This window comes from Perna viridis, chromosome 15 (genome assembly GCF_037379345.1).
Source record: "Perna viridis isolate PV_CMFRI_1.1 ecotype Kerala chromosome 15, ASM3737934v1, whole genome shotgun sequence".
NCBI lineage: Eukaryota > Metazoa > Mollusca > Bivalvia > Mytilida > Mytilidae > Perna > Perna viridis.
Window position 1 is genome coordinate 5,461,620 of NC_142459.1, and position 15,949 is coordinate 5,477,568.

Below are 15,949 nucleotides of genomic sequence, written 5' to 3' on the forward strand. Positions count from 1 at the left end.
TATTTAAGCTAATATCCTAATGCAAGTCAAAAGTTTATCAAATTCAAATGAAAAAGAATTTAGAGAAAAATAGAAAAACACATTGAAAGTAACTAAAATCATACATACAAAGTAACAAAAGCAAATGAGCAAACATTGGGAAAAAGAGAAACGAGAGTCAGATAGAATGTAAGCAACTGTGACAATACACAAATAAAAGGAACAGCTGGTATTAATTTCAAAAAAAGTCGTAAGTGTGAAGTTGATCGTAAATTATGACGTCATAATGGTATTTTTGTTGTGACGTCATTACTTACGATCAAGTTTACACTTACGACTTTTTGTGAAATCGACGCATTGGCAATGTAAGGGTCCTAGACTTTCTGAAAATCACAGACTCGTCACGTTGTATTATATACCATAGTGTCAAAGAAATAAACATTGAACTTAGTTGAAAATTGTTATCAAAGTGTTTAATTGTAAGAAATAAAAGCAGTTTAAGGTCAGTTCATCGGAAAATCATATTGTAAAATCACTCACAACCTTTACAAGAAGCACCGTTATTTGTCTTACGATTCGCACGAAAACCCAATTTGCCACCGCCAAATATACGAATGACGCCTACAAATCTTCAATACAGTTATCTTCTAATTCATCTGCCACAGTCTGCACAAGTAAAGTTTCTGTTATACGATTACAAACAGGAGTTTCGTGTTTACAAGCGACTAAATATATTAATTTAATGTTCTGCTATTTCAAAGTTTTCTATTATCTGACGCTTCTGGTACAGTCGTCAGTCATAACTACATGTATGTCCTTCATAAGAAGATACGATGACACAAAAAGTTTAAAGATCGTCTAAATTGAGAATAAACGTACCATAGTGGTTTCCTAGTGTAAACGTTGACTCTGTAGTCTCTCGGTACCAACCACGTACACCTGCATTAATGATACTTACACATTATCAAAAAAAGTGTGTGATGTATAGCATCAATTTTGCCACATAATATTTTTAGTGCAATATTAATTCACCCCTAGAAATGTTCGTGTATAAACATTGTCATACTTTAAAATAGTCATAAACTGTCATGTCATAAAAATAATCATGAGCTTGATTAGCGTGGCGTTTACTTTGTATGTGAAGCGTTTTCAATCATTTGAAACATAGATATAGTTGGTTTTCATGTTTAAACAAAAAACGCCATCGACATCACAAAGTTATTTACTACCCATCGAATATTTAAACACTAGAAATACTTTGGTATCCTCTGACAATAGCTATATTCCTTCATGCACCTCTTTCTTCCTATTAGATTTCATCAATCAAAATTCCTTGATTGATGTGTTATATTCCTATTTGTCTATGTTTGGTTTCCAGGACTGAATTAATTATTACTACCTTGAAATTGGGTACGCCTCAGGGATGGACCTTGAATTTGGGTACGACTACGGGATCGGGGAGAGTTGTTTGAAAAGTTCCTTGATCCTCTGCTGGATAAATTTTGTGATGTGTTCGTGAAAATTGATGTTTGAACATTAACATTTTAAAAGGTTAAAGCACTTCGTAGTTATTTATTATCAGTTGATACAAATGTAACTGTTCGCCAGACTCAAGGAACGCGACAGGTGCAAGATGAAATTTTCCTACAAGAATTGTACATGTGCACCGACGAACGGACAGGCGAACGGACTGGGTGACTTTCACATTAATATCAACAAAATATCATATGAAACATAATCGCTGCCTACTTGTAAATGATAATATCTGATATCACGAGGATGTAAATTGTATGTCTTCCTAAAGCAATAAATGTCAGTTAAAAATTCATTGGTTTTCCAAACAAACGATAAGCTTTGAAATAAAACTATGAGTGAAGAAAAGAAAGACAAAATACAAGTACGAAAATAGCTTTCTAGGGGAAAACAAACATATTTTAACACATCTATTCACTTCGTAAATATTTAATTTTAAACAAAATATTTGACTTACTTGAAGATTCATACTCATATGATTTAGGATATTCTACAACAAATGAAAATAAAGTTATTCGTACATAAATATATGAATAACAATTTTTATTACTTTTTAATTGCAGTTAATATCATGACAGCGGATTTTACATAGATATTTTACAAATGTTCATAAATTAAGAATTGGCTATCATAAAAATGTTGTCTATTGAAAAATAACATAAATTTTCCATGTGCATATTGTTTATTCCGCGAAGTGCTTGTGACCTCGCAGTCTTTACCATCTATGACAGTGAATCAACGTCTTCATGATTGTTAAAAAAACATAACAACAAACATCTTAAAAATCTTGTCCAATCAGCTGTTCAGATTATTTTCGTATTCGTGGAATAAATGCATAATGAAAATTGTTATAATATGTCATAATCAATATAGGATTTGTTTGTTTGTTTGTTGGGGTTTAACGTCCGAGCAGCAATATTTCAGCTATATTCAGACAATGAACATGAAATGGATGATAAAATGAACATGAAATGAAAAAAAAGAAGGATGGGTCACAAGGATACTTTTGATTTGCACTGGAAAAAGGGGGGTTGGGTAAGGTCGGGCAATTTAGCCTCCTGTGGCGGAGCTCAAAGGTTCCTATTCCTATCGAATACCACAACAGGGGTCTTTAACGTGCGAGGAACGTAGCCTCTTTCCCAACACGGTGCACCACTATGGTTTGCGGTCAGGTTTTCCGTATTATAGCCTGACAACCCCAGCATGTAACACGCCAGGGGTACCCCATTCCACCACCTGAGGCACACATCCCAGTTGCTCTGTGGGCAGAGCGCCTAGCCCCCGGCTAGGTTTCTGAGCACTATTTAGTCGCCTTATACGACAAGCTTAGCGCTGCTACAGGCCTATTCTTTTGACACCCGGACCTGCACAGGGCATCAATATAGGATGGTTGTAATTGATGTGTAGATAAAACAGTAACGTTCTTGGTCAAATTACTTACGGCATGATACACCAGCATCCTCACTATGACTGCAGTCATTAGTATACCACCCACGTGAGCTACATTGCGATATGTCTGTTTCGTACCCATTACAATTGAGCTCGTCCAACATTATTCGACCGTACCCTACTCCAAAACGAGCACTTGAGTAACTTGTTACACTGAAAAGGGAAAAAAAGCTTAATTTGAAAGATATATCTTGTATATAATCATACGAATGTGATGGACTGTATTCGCTACACTGCTCCATCGGATCATATTGATACGTGGAAAATAACGTAAGCATAGAAGGGTCCGAAAAATTTCCAAAGATGTTAGAACAGTCCAATTTCCGAAACAAATTTTTAGTCTTTTTTTGTAAGGGATTAGAACTCGTACCGATGTGACAACTATGCCAACACCGCGTGCACAAGGTCCAGCTCCCTAGACCACTTAGCCAGCTATGTATTATATACTTCGGGTGACTTTATATACCGTTGCAGATTCTTCACTGTCTTACCCAATACTTTCAGATGCTGTCCTATTCAGTTACATCATGTACTAATGTTTCCGCTGCAGATATATCTACGAAGACGAACCAGTCGCTTAACGGAAGCTATATTTTTATATAGCCTAGTTAGCCGAATATTCCAGAGCGTTGTTGCCATAGATGTCAGACAAGAGAAGGTGTTAGAAATCTGCTTAGGGAACGACCAAATTGGCATCATAGATTCGCAGTCTCACATTAATTCTAGATTCAACAGTTAGGGTGTAGCTTAGACTTGATTCATAACTTTACACATGTATAATCCTTATAAAGGTATAAAGGGAACCAAGATTCTAGCGGAAATTAAATGAATGTAATCTAGGGAAAAAACATACATTGAAAACAGACAATCACAACATGAAAGAACATAAAATTACCAGAATAATATATACAAAGTTACAAAAGTAAATGAGCACCGCGGACTCCATTACAAAACAGGGAGTATGTAATAGGTGCACATGGGTAAGCGTGTTCTGCCCATCTAGAAACACCCACCAATTGCTCATAAAAAGTAAACGAATGAGGAAAAAAATACATGACATGTTGAACAAATTGGTCCCTATGGTGTAGACGGTTAAACCATAACGATTCAAGTGCTCATGGTGACGACATAAAATGATAACCAATTTTGTAGCAATATATCCCTGTTCCAGAAGCCTAATTTTAAGAAGTCTAGCGAGGTACAAAAAGTCTGCGTATTTGCGTATTTACATCAACTCTGGCACAACTTATCAGTTGTGACATGAAAACTTGTTATATATGCAGGTCTTGGAGGGATGTTTCCCCTGATGAAAGGAAAGTTGACAATATGGAATGAAAAATCATCGCGTTTGCTGTAATGTTTAATTAATAGTTTACCTTTACCATCGATTTCTTAGTTTAGATCAAGATATGAGGCTAGCTTCATAGAGTCTGTAGTATCTGTTTTCTCAATTACTTTGGGGTAAATGCGATGTATAAAAGTCTCGAAACTAGGATTGTTTAACGATAAAACGTTATCTATATAGCGAAAACTGTGATCAAAGGATATAGCTAAACGATGTTCTTTCCTTTAGGTAAGATCGGCTATAAAGCCAGCTTCATAAGAGTGAAGGAATAAGTCAGCGAGTAGAGGAGCACAATTTGCTCACATTGGAATGCCGACCGATTTGTGGAAAAAAGCGCTCACCATACTTAACATAAATGTTGACGATAAAAAAAAATCAGAATTCTGAAAACATCTTCGGAATATTTGCAAGATCAATTAGGATCATTTTTACAAAGTTTGATGAATTTCATTTGTTTCTAGGTTTACCGTCTTTTTTTTAATAACAATGATATATATTTGTGAGTCGGGATTTTAACTGAGTATGGAAAATAGAAGTATAAAGAGTTTAAATGCTGTTGTACTCTGATTATAGTCTCGTATATATTGAAGGTTTACAGAAGAATATTCCAAGATGCACATTGAACCAATACCACTAAAACCCTCTTTGACAGCTGTGAGTACACAGATTAAAGATTTAAAAGAGATTTGGTAGTCCACTTAGTAGTGTTATTTGTATGGATTATTGTGGAGTTAAGGAATCCAGTGCATAGGCGGTAGATCACTATCTCTTCTTTGGAAAGTGTGGTAACAGTATATGTCTTATTTCTGCTATTATTTTCTACGCCTACCTCTGATAATAAACGTTGAATGTAATACGTTTTGCCGACAAAAGTAATGTTGTTTTGTGCTTTGTCTGATGGTGCGACAGTGCATTTGTCATGAATAGTAGACAATGTTTTTGCTTCATCGGGGTGTTTGAAAACTGATATAGCGTTGACACTCAATGACCTGCAAAAATCTTCATACATTGCAAAGTTAAAGACCTCGCAGTCTTTACCATCAATGTCTTCTTGTTCTCGTGTTATCCATATTCTTGCATAGTTCTACAAGGCATCCAGAATAATTTTAAAATTATGATTCCAATTTATGGAGCGTGGTTCACGGTATTTTGGATCTTTAGAAAGGACCTTACGGAAAATTCTTTTTCTACGACGTTTACATTTCTCGTAATGACGTGACCGGGAGGACCACATTTCAATGGATATGTTTTGCAAGAAAGTCAGATGGTTTAGCCTTGAAGTCCTCAATCTCGAGGTCCAGAGTCTTTATAATTGAAATTTTTTATGCAATAGATGAAGTATAGATGTATAATATAATCGATATTGATCCGTTTTTGAAATACGGGAGAATTAGGTTCGTGACGTTTTTGTGGTTGAGGGTGTTAGCCAAATTAATTAAATCTATAACTTTGTTGACAAACGGCAGGGGAAGAAATGCTCGTTTTTCTTCATCTTGACACAAACTGGTTTAAAGAGTCTGTGGAAACCAATAGGGTAAGTCTCGTCACGTGACTCAGTGATTGCATGAGAATGGGTCCTCATCTCCCATTCAAATGCATAGAGATTCGTCATTAACATAGCATTGAGTTCAATGTTAAAAGCAAAATATATTTTTGTGAAAAAATACTGATAAAAAATGACAAATATCTAGTTCTACTGAATACAAATATTAAGAAAAGCACAGAAATAGAAGATTTTGCTTAGTGAAACAGCGTTTGCATTTTCCGGAAGTGAACAATAAAATGCAGACCGGCCTTCGAATTTCAATACGTTCTACATCTAAAGTTCCGGAAGGAAAACTGAAACTAGAACGAAACTTACAAACCCTATATCCAAAACGATTGCCACAAGTAAGTACAACGACGAAGTAGGTTCGGAAACAGGAGTGTCAAGACTTGTTTTGTAAAGGAAGTGTAGTAAAGTAAGATGAATAAAATACAGTTTAGTTCGAATGTGATGAAGCCTAAGAGGTTTTTGTATGAAAGGAAGGAGACCATCTATGGAGACATCTTAGGTGATGTATAGTGGCGATGACCATGACTCCTTATCCGTTTTCGATTTTTGTCTAATGAATTTATCACATTTACGTTGTTGTTAAACTGGCTTAAAATATTTCCTATATTTTTAATTTTGTCATAGCATCCATGTGTTATTGCAGTACCTATTTTGCGTATCCAGTATATCTCTCTTTACTCATGTACACATTAATAAATTTGTTTCTATTTTCCGATTGACATATTATGTTTTACCTTACAAAACAAGTTTCTTGCAATTTCAACGACAATTAAGGAGGAGTCGTATATACATAGGTAAAATTAGTGTGCATTTTCGTAGATTCGTACGGAGGTAGACTTCAGGTAAGGGACACAACTGTAACAAATCATTCAAAGGTTTGTATTCAGCATTTTGCATCAATCTCATGTAAGCATCAAAGTAACTTAGATTCATTTCATTCTGTTTCAAATGAAAGCTTGATAGGCGTTGGTGAGGCTGAATACCATATAACCATATCACTGATTTCAAGTTATGTCCCTTTTCCTAGGTCTACCTCCTTAATAGGGCTTCTATTTAATGTGCCATGCTGTATTTAACATCCGTTAACTAGTGTTACAGATCAACTCAATTCAAACTTCATCTAGACTCAATTAAGGATAAGCAGAACAAACTTGAACTTTGTTTATCATTCAAAGACAGGCAAATCCAGTTAATCAAAATATTATCAATTTCATCAATTCATATTCAATGAAATTAAACTCATAAAAGAAAGTTTTAGCTGGGGAAACGCTCTACATTTCCAAATTTTAAGTAATATAACCCCTATTATAGCAAGTTAATGGAATAAACTTAAATAAATAAATTAAATAAATCGATGTCTGTTTTTCAATCTGATAAAATTCCTGCTACCAATGTGTGTGCACTTATTTATCTTACAACTTACTTGTTTTGTTAGAAATTGCGACACTTATATAAGATTTTGGGATATTGATTAACAAGTAGCATTGATATTTTTCAGAATTTTGTTTTCAAATAGTCCCGTGCAGGTCCGGGTGTTAAATGAACAGGCTTGCAGCAGTGCTAAGCTTGTCGTAAAAGGCGACTAAATAGTGCTCAGAACCCTAGCCGGGGGCTAGGGCGCTCTGCCCACAGAGCAACTGGGATGTGTGCCCCAGGTGGTGGAATGGGGTACCCCTGGCGTGTTACATGCTGGGGTTGTCAGGCTATAATACGGAAAACCTGACCGCAAACCATAGTGGTGCACCGTGTTGGGAAAGATGCACGTTCCTCGCACTTTAAAGAACCTTATTGTGGTATTCTCCCGGAGTAGGAACCATAGGGCTCCGCCACAGGAGGCTAAATTGCCCGACCCTACCCACCTCTCCCTATTTCCAGTGGCAATCAAACTTTGTCGACCCCATTGACCTTGTGTCCCATCCCTTTTTCATTTCATCATCATTTCATGTTCATTTTATCATCAATTTCATATTCATCGTCTGAATATAACTGAAATATTGCTGTTTGGACGTTAAACCCCAAGAAACAAACAAACATGTTTTCAAATAGTTAAAGGTCATCGCTTACAATATTCTTTGGTCGCAACCATCCCCACATTTGATAACCCAAATAGAGCCACTTGATGCATTGCAAGAAACAGAATACCTCGTATTTAATTAGCACTAAAGTTTACCTTCGTTTTAAATGAGCTCCAAGCTTGTTGCTTGTTTTTGTGTGTGTTTTGTCTGTTTTTACATAGTTCTCGTTTGTGCTATTTGTCATTTATTCTCCATTGTTTTAATTTTTAATTTTCTTTAATAGTTATTTCTTAGTTTGGATACCTACTTGTTTTACACTTCAGTATTTAAATTTATTTTAAACACAATAAGAGGTAGAGGTTAAAGTTCATTGTCAACGACATTACTTTTATATTAAAAACAAAAACACCTACTCGTATCTGCTATATCCTAACATAGAACATATGACTTGTGCGTCCTGTCTGTCAAAGCTGTCATCACAGATTGTCCCCCACTGTCCATTGTGATATAATTCTACGCGACCCTCCCATCTATAATATCCACCGACTAGTCGGACACCTGATAAAAACAATTTTCATGTTAACAGCCTTCAAATACGCAATCAGACAAACACATATTAGTTTTGCAGTGTATGTATTTTACTACAGCTGAGGAAGATAAACCTTAGGAGCTTTTTGCCATGCATAAAATATTTGCAACTTAATTATTGCCGAAAATGTTGGTTAAAGAAAAAAGTTTTATATGGTTTAAAAATGATCCAAGCCTTTGACCCAAAAGAGACTATTAAAGAGCTTGTCATAAAGTTGGCAAAATCTCACAGTTTTCTTCATGGCGAAAGAGATATTGCTTAAGTTTAAGCTTCATTATAATGTATCATATTATACTGTTATTTAATTCTAGGTTTTGACTGGTCTTCGAAAATGAATTATTCTGGTATAGCAACCCTTTTTCCTAGCATTAGGCTCTTCTTCAACAAATTAAGGAATATACCACCCTGAAGTATAAATACTTTTTTCTTGAACTGGACATTTTTTTAAACTATTGGTTCCGTTGTCAACTTTTTCTACTTTTTTCATATTTTCGTCGATTAAAAAAAAATCAGACGGGAATTCCCATTTCATATATAAACTCCTTGAAACAGACTACGGGAATGCATGTTACTCCAGGGAGATCTTAAGCAATGCGTTACCACATTATTACTTTTGTATAGCTGTGACCGATTCTTCATTCACTTTAAATAGCAATAGGTCAGTCTGTGTCTGTGATGCACTATACTTACCAGTTTGTCCAGATGAAACTGTAAAATATGAAAAAAAAACTTATATGCATTGTTCTGACGCCAAACACTTTACACAAATAAATAAGTGTAAATTTTAAAGGAAAAAGAATTAGAAAAAGCTAGAAAGGCATTCAACCCCGACCCATTCTTGGTCTCTAATATGCACGAGTTATTCTTTCAGAGCACTCCAATAAAATAAATCGTGAAGCTAGGTTATTTAACTTAACTTTCAGATACACTAAAGATGCTTTATCAATCAATCATGTCCCGTGCAGGTCCGGGTGTTAAAAGAATAGGCCTGCAGCAGCGCTAAGCTTGTCGTATAAGGCGACTAAATAGTGCTCAGAAACCTAGACGGGGGCTAGGCGCTCTGCCCGCAGAGCACCTGGGATGTGTGCCCCAGGTGGTGGAATGGGGTACCCCTGGCGTGTTACATGCTGGGGTTGTCAGGTTATAATACGGAAAACCTGACCGCAAACCATAGTGGTGCACCGTGTTGGGAAAGATGCCACGTTCCTCGCACGTTAAAGAACCCTGCTGGGGTATTCGATAGGAGTAGGAACCTTTGCGCTCCGCCACAGGAGGCTAAATTGCCCGACCTTACCCATCCCCCCTTTTTCCAGTGGCAATCAAAATTTGTCGACCCCATTATCCTTGTGACCCATCCTTTTTTTTTCATTTCATGTTCATTTTATCATCCATTTCATGTTCATTGTCTGAATATAGCTGAAAGATTGCTGCTCGGACGTTAAACCCCAACAAACAAAAACAAACATCAATCAATCATACTATGTTTGCTAAATGAATCCTCTGGAGTTGGAAATTAAGGAGAAGACAGACACGCCATCCTTTGCCTAATGTAAAGACATATTTGAAAATATATGGTAGGGCCTACACTAACTATACAGATCTAAACAAAATCACCACGTGGTCCTGTCATCCGACTTATAATGGCTGTATCTCATAATGTTGTGTTGATATCAAGATTTTTTGGCAGGTAAGTAGATACCAAACACAAAAAAAATAACAGTAGATGTTTTTTTTCAAACCCAGTCGTTTAGTATAACAATAGACTACTGCTTTACTAGATTTAACCTTTGTGACCAAACAAAAAAGTACACCGATATTCTCGTGAATTATGGAAGCAGGATGCTTGGCTAGCCATAAAGTCTGGTCTCACCCACTATTTCACTTTGAAATGCATGGTTCAAATCGGGGACATTGTAGTATTTTCATTATCCAAGTTTATTCTTGACTTAGTCAGTTAATGAATGTATTATTTGGTATTTCTCTGCAGTTTACGGAAGTAGACCTAGGGTAAGGAACGTTTGTATTCAGCATTTTACATCAATCTCGTGTAAACAACAAAATAACCTGGACTGATTTTATTCAGGCTTAAATGAAAGCTTGATAGGGTTCGGTGAAATTGAATAAGATACAAACATTTCACCGATTTTAAGAGTTATGTCTACCTCTTCAAGAATATAAGGTTGATATTTGCTATTTGCATTTTAAGAAAGAATAAAAAGGTGTTTAATGCTTAAAATGTAAAGTAAAGCACATGTTCAATATCAAAATTTAATATTTTATAATGTTATTATTATTATAATGGTATAATCCTAAAGCTGATTCAGCTGTATTCATATTTTACTGTTAACCCGCCGTAACTGAAAAAGCCTTATGTCTTGATCTTAGAGGTCGATTGTAAAGGATTATATTATACTATGTATTGATTTATTAAGTAATTTCGTCTTCTATATACCTTTGTTCAACTCAGGTTATATCGAATAAAGATAAATATAGTAACATACGTCTTTGCGTTAATTTAATGTTATTCTAAATTTTTTTCTTAAACTTACAACTCCGTAATTGTACATGTTAAAATGAATAGAATATGTTACTGTAACTGTTTCAATACAACATGAACGATTTTCTTTGCCAGAGCTTCTAACTTGTAATTTTCAAAGACTGTCATTATTTATCGTTAAGGGCTGACTAAGACTAGAAAGTAAAACTGTTGGAAAAACTGATTTATATTAATTCTTTTATTGACGATGGCATTCGTGGTGTTTTAAGCCATTCGGTTGCCATTGTGCTGTGGAATTACATCAATTTACTTTCAATTGAGATATTTGGGCTCACTACTTGATATGGTTGTCATGAGACTTTATAGCTGATCTGATCCGAAAGAAATAATATCGTTTAGCTAGATCTTTTAATCTCAGTTTCCGCTATATATATGACGTATTATCTTTAAACAATCCGGATTTCGGGGATTTGATACATCGCATCTACCCAAAATAACTTAAAATAAAGGATACTACAGGCACTGTGAAGTCAGTCTTATATCTTGTCCTACACTTATAAATCGATTGGAAAGGAAAACTATTGACGAAACTATCCGACAAACGTGATGACTTTTCATTCCGTATTGTCAACTTTCCTTCCATGAGCTTGCCGTAACAATGCAAACATTTTGTTCTGCGCTAGACTTCTTACCATTAGGATTCTGGAACAGGATTGTGTTGCAATAAGATTTAAGTCATCACTACAGAAGTTTTATGGTCGTCATCATGAACTCGTGGATCGTTACGGCGTATCCATATGCACCATGAGAACCGATTTATTCAATGTGTCATAGGTGGTGCCCCGTGCAGGTCCGGGTGTCAAAAGAATAGGTCTGCAGCAGCGCTAAGATTGTCATAAAAGGCGACTAAATAGTGCTCAGAAACCTAGCCGGGGGCTAGGCGCTCTGCCCACAGAGCAACTGGGATGTGTGCCCCAGGTGGTGGAATGGGGTACCCCTGGCATGTTACATGCTGGGGTTGTCAGGCTATAATACGGAAAACCTGACCGCAAACCATAGTGGTGCACCGTGTTGGGAAAGATGCCACGTTCCTCGCACGTTAAAGAACCCTGCTGTGGTATTCGATAGGAGTAGGAACCTTTGCGCTTCGCCACAGGAGGCCAAATTGCCCGACCTTACCGATCCCTCCCTTTTGCTAGTGGCAATTAAAATTTGTCGACCCTACTGTCCTTGTGTCCCATCCCGTTTTTCATTTCATCATCATTTCATGTTCATTTTATCATCCGTTTCATGTTCATCGTCTGAATATAGCTGAAATATTGCTGCTCGGACGTTAAACCCCAACAATCAATCAATCAATCAATCATAGGTGGTTGTTTCTAGAAAACCATGGAACACTTTACCTACCGGTGAACCTGGTCTATTGTCCCAGATTCTAGTGTAGCCCGAGTTACCCATTTAATTTTGTTGCTTTTTTATGTATTATTCTGGTTATTTTATGTTATTTTGTTTTGTCTGTCCGTTTTTCCTGTCTTCTTTTTTTTCCTTAATTACATTCTTTAGAATCTTGCTTAGTCTTTCCCAATAACTGAAAGAACGCGGAAATACTGAGACAAATGTTTATAATTCAATATCTTACCTGTAATGCTAGTTGTTGTGGCTTCTGTTGTCAAGCTATCTAGAATACAAAATTGACATTTAAAATAGATGCAAAATAGATTAAACTTCAACAGGAAAATAACGCCTCTATCATACATGGCAATACTGTATATATATGTTTTTATTACAAATTGTTTAATTAGCAAAGTTTCGTATTAAATTAAGATGATGAAATAAAGTAACGTGACAACACTGATGGCTTTGGACCTTTGCAAAACAATTTTTACTTTTGTTTCAAAAGGTAACATGATATTGTATAAATTACAAAAGGTTTTCGACGGACAACAAGACACATAACAATTTGTTTAGAAAAGGCAATATATTATTTATCGAAATGAAACATCAATAGATTAAATCATTCTTATTGAAAAAAACTTAAGAAAATGAGAAAAAAAAATAAATGCAGTATATAACATTTAAACGAATTACTGCATTCTTGTGCAGCTTTTATCAATCTTAAAAGCTTAAAACTTTTAAGTAAGATTAAAAGTAACTTCTGGTTGTACAAATCGCAACAGTCGATTAAGCTATCATATAAAAAGTGAATAACCATGTGGGCGTTCATTAAATTCCTGAAATAAATTAGTCACTATATATTAAAAAAGAAATTTAAGGTTTTGCAAAATTGCTAACAATCCTGCGCCAATGATGCTTTCACTACTTTTTGCAAACCTATTTAATTTATATAATAGGTACGATAGAAGCCTTACAGTAACTGCAATCATTCTTTGATCGGATATTTTTATCGTCTATAAAGTGTATTTTCATGTATTCCTTGGAGAGAGTTGAATTCTTCTTTGAGTGAATTTTATGGTGTGTTTGTTTACATTTGACAGTCAATAATCAGGAGTGGATATTTTGTCATTAAGGTTTCTTTAATTTGTGTTTTTTTTTCACCTTTTATTTTTTTCTTGAAGAATTGCTATTGAACATTTACCGTTGATTTTATTTCAAATGTTGTTGTTGGGTTTTTTTCAGAGCTTACAAAAACGTGTGGTTACATTTGTTGAAGACATTTTTGTGATTTTTGAAGATTTTATATCATTTTGAATTTAGGTTTTACGCTAGTGTATTGGTTTGGTTACAACGTATCCATTCATTTTTCATGTTGACCCTTACCGCGATCTTGAATAATTTTTAATAGACTGCATGCAGGCATTACTTTGATTAAATTGTTGCATGTCAGTAATCTACGACAAAGGAACATTTCATAGAAGATGCATGTATCTTGGTGTTGCACTTACCACATCTTATATATATCTTGTAACTACAATAGTTGTTGTTACCAAGGTTACGTCCTGAACAATGGTCGATTCCATTGGCGTTATAGTCATTAGAAACGCATTGTAAATTAGTCAGTATACCATAACTAGAATCGTATCTCCTTGAGATGTCATTTGCACTGAAAATATATAAAGTGATATTTGTAATGTGGCTTTAAGAAACATTTATCAGAGAATCGAATGTTACCTGTGCGATTCAATTCGATAATAGACCCTTTTATGCTAACAGAGGAACTGTCGATGAGTATGCGTAGAACATGCTCAATATTCACTTTCGAGCAGAAAATTATTTTGTTCTACCCAAGCCTTATATCGCGGAAGTGTATATTGAGCATGCTCTCTGATTTAATAAAAAGGTCTACTCGAATGTGAAATAATTTATGAATTTCTGGGCGAAGACAACAATTAAAAAAACCCAATTTTTTCTTGTGATGTTAACTTAATTGACATCGCGCCCTGTGCAGGTCGGGGTGTCAAAAGAATAGGCCTGCAACAGCGCTAAGCTTGTCGTAAAAGGCGACTAAATAGTGCTCAGTAACCTAGCCGAAGGCTAGGCGCTCTGCCCACAGAGCAACTGGGATGTGTGCCCCAGGTGGTGGAATGGGGTACCCCTGGCGTGTTACATGCTGGGGTTGTCAGGTTATAATACGGAAACTTGACCGCAAACCATGGTGGTGCACCGTGTTGGGAAAGATGCCACGTTCCTCGCACGTTAAAAAAACCCTACTGTGGCACTCGATAGGAGTAGGAACCTTTGAGTTCCGCCACAGGAGGCTAATTTGCCCGACCTTACCCATTCCTCCTTTTTATCGACCCCCTATCGCCTTGTGTCCCATCCTTTTTTTTCATTTCATCATCATTTCATGTTCATTTTGTCAACCATTTCATGTTCATCGTCTGAATATAGCTGAAATATTGCTGCTCGGACGTTAAACCCCAACAATCAATCAATCAATCGATATCGCTGACGTTTTGGAATATCAATCTGCCAGTCACAAAATTATCAATACATTTGAAATTACAACATGTAAGTGTGTAATTGAGAAAGTCTATAAAAACAGAAGAATCATTTAGTTATCGCGTGCAACAAAAATCTTATTGTTTCCTATTGTTTCTGCTTACGTAAAAATGATTCAAGAGTCAACTCATGTGAATAATGAAAAGTGAAACCTTCGATTTTCACGTATTATTTTACTGATTTGAGACATCTGTTTCAAGCAGGCTGAGGTTCTTTTAAAATTGTGGGAGTATGTCCTTGTTTCTAAGCAATTCATGACTATTTTTGGAAACAATTACATTACTTGCCCTTCCAAGTTATGAAAAACATAAACCAATACAGATAAATCGTCAAAAACCGATATCCTGGTCCTGTATATCGATTACTTTGACCCACGTAGAACATATTACAAACAAAAAGCTTCAGAAATATCATCTCTTATAGTATATTATCTTCGTTTTACTTACGATGGATATCCTAAGTAACGACAAACAGGATTAAACTGATATTCTGACATATAATGGTCATGACACACACGGCCCCATCGCCCTCTATAATATACCTCCAAATATCCGTAGCTACCGTAAGTTAGGCGTACAGGAATGTGTCCTGATCAACATTAAAAAAATAAAATAGATATTATCTGAAACGAGTAGCATTCCATACCTATATAAAATATTGTTACTGGCACGATGGTTACATATACATAACACACTAAAAGTTTTAAGATTCAAGAACACATTATGATGAATATTGATATGAGTTTATTTAATGGCATTTTTTAAATCTTCAAGTAATCAAGGTACGCATGCACCAAAAGGTTAGTTAAACAACTCGAACAATACTCAAATGGAAGTTTTATACACAGGCAAAATTATTTCACATGATTTTCATCTGAATTGAGCAAATAAACTAAGTGACAGAGTTCATGTGAAATTAGGGTGAATGGAGCCTTCACATGAAATTCACACGAAATGTTCCCATGGAATTCGTGTTTAGTGAATTTCACGTGAAGCTCGATTCACATGAATTTCACGTAAAAATATTT

General features: G+C 35.6%; 1 protein-coding gene across 3 annotated transcripts in view; it reads right to left on the minus strand.

The window, feature by feature from the left end:
- Positions 1-15,949, minus strand: part of LOC148596682 (scavenger receptor cysteine-rich domain-containing protein DMBT1-like) — a 40,141-nt gene that overhangs the window by 20,346 nt on the left and 3,846 nt on the right. For all 3 annotated transcript variants that reach the window (XM_088562793.1, XM_088562794.1, XM_088562792.1), the window contains 8 exons: positions 15,369-15,510; positions 13,866-14,023; positions 12,602-12,640; positions 9,156-9,173; positions 8,290-8,434; positions 2,954-3,114; positions 1,970-2,002; positions 859-918 (listed from right to left, as the gene is read on the minus strand). In XM_088562793.1, the coding sequence (XP_088418919.1) occupies positions 859-918; positions 1,970-2,002; positions 2,954-3,114; positions 8,290-8,434; positions 9,156-9,173; positions 12,602-12,640; positions 13,866-14,023; positions 15,369-15,510 (756 nt within the window). The remainder of the gene's footprint in view (positions 1-858; positions 919-1,969; positions 2,003-2,953; positions 3,115-8,289; positions 8,435-9,155; positions 9,174-12,601; positions 12,641-13,865; positions 14,024-15,368; positions 15,511-15,949) is intronic.